At 41.7% G+C, this 7,968-nt stretch overlaps 1 protein-coding gene across 2 annotated transcripts; it reads left to right on the forward strand.

Annotated features, from left to right (window-relative positions):
• Nucleotides 1-3,426, forward strand: LOC135489974 (uncharacterized). 2 transcript variants are annotated; one of them, XM_064775714.1, is made up of 4 exons: nt 1-118; nt 657-923; nt 1,042-2,141; nt 2,280-3,426. In XM_064775714.1, the coding sequence occupies exons 2-4, from the start codon at nt 688-690 to the stop codon at nt 3,134-3,136; spliced, it is 2,193 nt and encodes a 730-aa protein (XP_064631784.1). In that variant the 5' UTR covers nt 1-118; nt 657-687; the 3' UTR covers nt 3,137-3,426. The 2 variants fall into 2 exon arrangements, with proteins under 2 accessions (XP_064631784.1, XP_064631712.1); XM_064775642.1 differs by lacking the exon at nt 1-118 and having other exon boundaries at nt 221-923.
• The last annotated feature ends 4,542 nt before the right edge of the window (nt 3,427-7,968 follow it).

The following is a 7,968-nucleotide window of genomic DNA, read 5'->3' on the forward strand; positions in this document are numbered from 1 at the left end:
AACAGAAAAGGAAGCAAAGGCATGGTTGAAGTCATTTGAAGAGACAAGCCTAAGCACTTATCGGATTCAAAGAACCTATCCAAACATACGAAACACACACAGGAAAATTGAATACAAGGTAGGCATAGCTGACTACTAGTATACGTCGCAGGTGTTCTGTGATGTAATGAATGGTGGGCATCATACATAAGTGGCATGATCAGCATTAGATAGAAACAACCACAGATGAGTAGTTGAAGGGCGGAGTGACCGTTGGTATTGATATGTCAAGATGACATGTATAATGCAAACTGTTTGTCATTTAATTATTTTTTACCAATTTTGCAAATTGATTTACGCTGCCAACACTGGACACGCTCCAAGGCTTCTGAAACAGATCAGAAACAAGGGTAAAAAAACACCAACTGCCCTGCTACTTTAAGGTTGTTCATATTGAAAGATTCCTCCTCACAGAAACTTGGTCCTTACAGGTAGGCTCCATCATGTATTGGGACCAGCTAGCTAACAATTTTTAGAGAAAGTTAAGTTTAATGAAATTGTTGAATCAGTTGAACCAAACACTGATAGTATTACTGGACTCACAATTAGGTAATGTATCAAATGACTCGGGATTTAATAAACTCCATTCATTTGACTGACAAAATATTTATTTCCAGAGCCAAAGATCCTCATGATGCAAACTGTCACATGATAGTCGAACTTGAGCACAAACATAACCATCCGATTAACGCAGCAGATGCACTTCGCCATCGAGATGTCTCCGAAACAGTTGCTGACAAACTTTTAGACTTGATTAAGCAAGGATATTCACCTTCCAAAGCCCTAGAGTTGCATAAGTATGACTTACAGATGGAATACGGAGACGACTATGTCTTGAAGTGTGCCGATAGGTTCATCTGCCCTGATCTTCAATTTTGCTTTAGGTAAGCACATACTTGATCAAACCAGTCCAAAGTTTTACAAGTCTACTGTGTCATGGTCAAAGTGTACTGAAATGACATGGTGGCAGCTGCTACATATATATCAAAATATTCATTCCAGGTTATACTACAAGGCCTTCAAGAGTAAGTATGGAGAACCAAAAGGGGAGCAGTTGCTTAAGATGCTGGAAAGTAAGCTGGAGCAGTACAACAGTGACACTGGTCAGAAAAGTGCGGAGTCGAGAGTAGTTGGTGAGAGAGATGTTGCTGTGGCCATTGTGACCCCGTTAATGCGCCGTGTCCACGAATTGATTAAACATTCAGCAGAACTTGTATTTATTGATGCTTCAGGAAATATGGATCATCAAAGCTGCCGGGTCTTTCTTATTCTTACGCACAGCTGTGCAGGAGGTTTGCCATTGGGAGTACTTATTACCACCAGTGAAAGTACAGAAACAATCACCAGTGCACTTGAATTGTACAATTCTTTCTTGGATGACAAGGCATTTTACGGGAGAGGTCCCTCCCCTGGTCCTCAGCTCATAATGACTGATGATAGTGCAGCAGAGAGACAGGCACTGCAAGCTATGTACCCAGAGGCCATCTTACTCTTGTGTGTCTTCCATGTATTGCAAGCTTTCTGGCGGTTTCTTTGGGATTCGAAAAATAGTGTTCGTAAGGAGGACAGACCCTCAATTCTTATGCTTCTGAAGGCAATGGTATATGCTGACAGTGTTGACCCTCTAGAAGAAAAGTACGAGGCTGCAGTGAGAAACCCAGTTCTTCGCCGCTATGAGAATGTTGCCAAGCATCTAGAAGGCATTTATGGTAGGAGAAAGGAATGGGCAATTTGTCATCGGAGTGATCTAAGGGTTCGCAATAATGACACCAACAACTATGCGGAGGCAGCGATGCGTGTTTTGAAAGACCAAATACTGGACATAACAAGAGCCTACAATGTTATACAGCTTGCTGACTTCATGATGACCAGACTGGAGTCCTACTTTGAAAGGCGCCTTCTGGACATATGCAACAATCGACTAGACCGTGCCAGTTATTCGCGATTCCTTCCACACACAGCAACAGGGAAGAAGATTGATGAAGATCGCATTGTCCAAACCAGTGAGATGACATTCACTGTCCCAAGTGAGACTGACAGCGATGCAACGTACACCGTGGACATGACAATTGGAGCATGCACCTGTCGGCTGGGAAAGACAGGTAAGAAGCAACAGGCGTTCACTAAATGTGACTTGGTTGACAAAAATATGGGATACATCAAAACCTATCAAAAGCAATAGAACATCCAAACACAGTTTGTTCTTGATCCATGTACATTATGTATTTTTGCCGTTTCAGGAGGTCCATGCAAGCACCAGTTCCTTGTCGTGAAAAAGTATGGTCTCTCCTCCTGGAATTTCATCCCAGTTCATGACTCATCAATGAGAAGATTGATATATCAGGTGGCAACTGGCAGCAGTACACCCCCAACTGAAGAATGGTTTCAATCACTGCGCAGACCATTGGTCGAAGTCCTGCCTCAAGTCAACAACACCATTGAAGAAGCTGTTGAAGTCGACCAGAGTGCTCAAGTGGACATCGTGGAGGAAATGGTTCCAGTCAGACTGGACCATGCTGATGATGCCATGGAATCTGAGGGTCAACCACCTGCAGATATGGAACACAAAGGTTTTGACTCATCCTCAATGGCATCTCTTACTCTGCAGCGTACACTTCAGAACAGGTTTGACATGAGAGGCCTCAATAGACCACATCCGTCTACTACAAACTCGGATCAAGGCCTGCCAGCAGGAAGCACATTGTTGAATGACCTGAAGGGTGTGTTCTCTGACTTTGAAGAGCGCTACAGAGCAAACCCAGAGTACTTTGAAAAACCATTGAGAACCTTTGTAAGACAAGCTGAATCGTTAACCACCAACTCGGCGCTTGTGTCAGCTCTTGTTTGCTTTGGCAAGTATTCAGGTGCTGGCACTGCCATGGGCAAACGTAAGGTGAAGGGCATGGTAAGTTGCAAAACTATTGGTGTCCAACCCACCGCCCTTGCGAGAAGGAAAGTTATGGGTGGCACTAAACACCGCCTAGGGAGTGGTAGGCCCTGTAAACTTGATGGTAAAGAAAATGTGAAGCCTAAAAAAAGGAAACAGGTTGTCGTGCCGCTGTCTTCCCAAGTGCTTCCTAGGCTCCGCATAATTTAGTCAGGTGTGTTCAAAATAATGAAGCACTGGGGAAGACCCATTCAGCTAAGCTGTAATTCTGCCAGTAATTCTGCTACAGGTTTTCTGCGTCTTCATCTGTTAATGGCAGTATGAGTACCTTGTTCACAAATTGGTTTACTTTGTATTTTTGTAACAATTCTGGTTTTATTTTACATGTAACCTAGCTCGGGGCTGCTCAGGATAACAGCAAATACAATGGCAGTCTGTTAAGTAATAAAAATTACAATTGATTACCAATTAGTCAGTGTTATGTTTGATTCACACATTTGATTTCAGTGAATGCTTAGTAAAAAGGTCACTGTTGCTCCTCTTATTGTTGAGGTTTCACTTCAAGAGAGTTGCTGATGATTTAGGCAACAACCCACAACAGCTGTGGTCTTGTTAGCAAAGCTTGGTCTTGTTCACGAGGTTGGCCTCAGACTTTGTTTAAGTCACAGTCCATCGAAATCTGCCCATCCCATCCCTTAGTAGAATTGCCCTTAGTCGATCAAAACAAATGCACGTGTCTGAGGCTATTTATGTCACCGCGAAACGCCGAAAACTGCCGAGGGCAATTCCCGAAGAAATGACATCATCGATTCGGTCAGAGGATAAAATTAGAACATAAACAAAGCGCTGATTGGTCGAAGGAAAAAGCACGTGTGGAAAATAGCGTGCAAAAAAAATTTCGCTGGCGGGGCCAGGGTCGACCAAAGTTTCAAAGAGTTCCTGCACCTCTGGCCCAGCAGAGTGCAAGAGTAGGGCCTTCTTCTGTGGGGCCGCATCGACGCCCTTGGCCTCCACAAAATATTCGAATGATTTCCGCCAGCGGGGACCGACGGCTGCGGCATTTCCTGCCAAATCAAACCTCTCGACGGCTAATAACTCGCCTGATGACAACGCCATGGCTTCTACTCACTCAGTGACAGTTCGCCTTCCTCGTCGCCAATGTTATGTATACCAATAAACATATCTTCAAGGTATAATAACGTGGTTTATTTCACCATACGAAAGTTACAAACTGGCTCATCGCGCCAGGCTTACAGAAGACAACGAAATTCCACAGAACATATTATGCGACTATTACGACAGTATAACGGGTGTGTCTACAAACACCACAGAGTCATGATCTTGTTCTTTTCAACAAAAAGCTCGATTCGGTTATTTAGAACATTAGCCTACTGAAAAGTTTATCTAAGCAACTATTAATGGTTATTCCTCTATAGTTGCCAGGGTCAGATCGATCACCAGTCTTATAAATATTGGCAATATAACCTTTACTCCATTGTTCAGGATAGCAACCCTTTTGTAGAATAGTATTAAAAATCTTGGCAAAACAATTAGCCAGAAGAGGCATGGACGACTTCAACATATCATTTGAAATACGATCTAACCCCACCGCCTTGCCTCTTTTGAGGCTTTTGGCAGCTTTCGAAACTTCATCACCCGTGATTTTACTGTCAAGAGTCGAGAAAAACGGTTCATTTTCTAAATTTTTAATATGGGGAGTTTCTGGAGGTGAATCTAAAAGCATTTCATAATGTTTTTTCCACTGCTCCATAGAAATAGTAGAATTACCATGAATGGGTGATTTTGGCTTGGAGTTTCTCAGTTCCTCCACTACTTCCCAATATCCTTTGGGATTTGATTCAGATATATCTTTTAGTTTGGTGACAAGAGAGTTCCGGTACATTTGCTCTTTAATTTTGACATTTTTCTAATAAAGTTTCTTGTAACTGAAAAATCTTGCTCGGACACTATTGTCGAAAGGAGAACTTATCAGGTCTTCACCTAACCTTTTGAGAGATATTTTCATAAGTACCAAGTCTCTATCAAACCATTTTGCATTTGGACGAGATTTCTTGAGTTTAGACAAAGGTGATCTCTTATTCACATGTACAACTTTACCAGCTTTAATGGCAGCTTTAATAAGGTTACTCTCTAAGTCTCTGACATGTTGATTTATATCAGCTTCATACACATTTGAATCATCAATTGTTTTAATAAATTCCAGGAAAAATGAGCCCTTTATTTCATCGATGAACAAACTTTCCGAGGACTCATCCAAGTTTATACCCTCTGGGACTGGTACAGAATTTACCTCCTGTAGAGGAGTAGGGGGCACATTGCCACAAAGTTCTAAGCACATAGAAATCATACAATGATCAGAAATTGCCTCAAAAGAGTTGTGAACTTTGAAATATTGAACTTGAGGCAAAAGAGTTGACTGTACTACTGCATAGTCTACCACACTGCTACCATTGTACTTATGGCATGTAAATTTACCACCAGTGTCTCCTAGAGTTCTACCATTTAAAATTCTTAAGCCTGAAGAAGCACAAATATCAAGAAAAGTGGTCACATAATCCTTTGGTGAAACCGTTTTATCACAAATCTGACGCTCAGACTGAAAACTTGCGTCATCAATTATGTAACTGTTGGGAACAGGAGTATAAATATTATCATCATTTTGAATGAAGTCATCTAGGGTCCCAGTCCTTGTGTTCATATCCCCAAATATAATTACTCTTCCTGATTGATTATAAAGTTCAGTTTCTTCTTCTAAAATATCCCGGCAATGCTTGTAAGTCGTTTCGGACTGAATAAGAGGAGTATTGAGGGCTTACATAAACGTAACATATTGATACATTAAAATCATAGTTTGTACAGCTTTTGTCAATAGTTACCCAAATTATGTCATTTGATTTGCTGGAGGAAAAAGTAACATATCTCTTTAAATAATCCTTTACAAGAAAGGCAACGCCCCCAGATCCTTTTTTTGCTTTGTGATGTTTGATTCTATTAGATTGAAAAGATTGATAGCCATCCAGGAAAACTGAGTTCTTTTCAATAGCATGAGTTTCTGTAAGACATATGATATCAACTCCATCAATTTCATCAAGAAAAGTAGAGTCTTGAAGTTTTGAACCCAGGAGTTTTTGATGTTAGTCCCTCAATATTCCAATGTCCGAGAGTCAATGATTTCTTTCTATCCACATTATTCATAAGCATATACCCATGGAGCGGGCAAAGTTGAAATGTAATATACATTAGTTAAATGGGCACGATGATTGAACTACATTAAATTTCTAACGTTACTGAAGTTTTATTAAAGGTTAAACACGAAATGAACTGCATTTAGGGACTCATTGCTGCTATCTACATGCAACCCCCAATAGATTGATTGGAGTACGCTATTTTGCACAATGCATTGAGACCTGTGACAGCAGGTCCTGTTCCAAATAAGGGCCTCACATATTAGGCATATCACCTACCCACTCCCGTACCCAATGCCACTGTCGGACCAAAGCCAGGCGCATGGAGCAGTTTGCATGGAGAGATGCAGAACGCAATTCAAACTGACAACATCAATCAGTAAAGAATAAATCAAAGAGCAAGCGCTGGCCACTGTACATATTTTGTCCATCCTGGCATAACTGTTTATTGATACCCTGACTGCATGTTCCGGTAGGCCACCCTGCAGAATTTGCCTTATCACTCCGGTCAGTGTTTCTCGAATAGAACTAAAATAGAATAGGCTAATCATTAATCTCCCTGCTAATACCCTGCATCATGGACCAGGTTGTATAGCACTACATACGTGCTGGAAGCTAATATTGATGTGGCAGGGAGAATATGCGTGAAGTTTGTGTATGCTTTTGAGAATGAGCGGAGCTCTCCAGTCGACGTGCTCTCTGAAAAGTTGTTATTTATTCCAAAACCACCAAGATATTCGACGTATGACACCCTCAGTGACACTCTTACTTATGATCCACACCTACGAAGCCAAAAGTTGCAAGAATTCGACGCATTTCCGAGGCCCAATTTTGAAACAAAAATCGCCTCCTATTTAGCGGCCACAACGCGCATTATAGTATAGATTTACATGTAACAGTACTGGTTTGATTTACCTTTGATATCTATTATATATGTACAATAAACAGTGAACACAATACAATAGTACTCCGCAAAAGGGAGAGAACAATGTAACGTAAGAGAGAACTAGAAATATCGACCTAGATCAGGCAGTGCAATATGACATAAAGTGCAATCATTAATTTCAAATTGTCATTAGGATACCTCATTATTCTAAAGAAGACCAGAGGGAGTGTTATATTTCTTAAACATCACTATATTCACATCATTAACGTTTACGAACAACCTTTGCAAATAGAGAAATCAAATTCTCAATGTCATTGTTTGAGTTGTCATTGTTTGAGTTGTCATGGTTCTTGAACGGAGGGGGAGAGGGGGACCTCTGTTTGTCAGATTCCCACGTATTCCTTACGACGCGATTGACTGAGCGGTTGGGGGGTAACACGATGCGTTTCCTTGGTGTAGTATCGGAGAGTCTTCTTGATAGATGAGGCTAGAGCTGCAGTGCCTACAGATGACAGATGTAGGCCCACAAACCGGTCCCTGAAGTTGAACGACTGCCTATAATTCACAACTTCATTTGTGATCAGATAGACGTCGAACATCTTACAGATGTCATATAGGGCATCATTTGCATCTGGTATTCTCTCGTCTAGTTGTTTGTCATCTCTTCTCGGGGGGAGCGCAATCATGTGCAGGGCAGAGGCGGAGTGCACAGCCTGCACGATCTTCACTAGCGCCCGACTCGTATTTTCGATGCATGATATCGCAAGAGTCACCTGCACCAATGTTATTAGTGCCAAAAGGGTTATTGTCGTCCTGGGTGATGCACAATATCACCCAGCCTCTATCTGGGTGATGCACAACATCACCCAGGGTGATGTTATGCATTCGTTTCGCTATTGGTGACGGGGTTGTCGAATCGGTGGACGTGGAAATGTAGTCACGGCCAAAAA

This window comes from Lineus longissimus, chromosome 1 (assembly GCF_910592395.1).
Source record: "Lineus longissimus chromosome 1, tnLinLong1.2, whole genome shotgun sequence".
In the NCBI taxonomy this organism is placed as follows: domain Eukaryota; kingdom Metazoa; phylum Nemertea; class Pilidiophora; order Heteronemertea; family Lineidae; genus Lineus; species Lineus longissimus.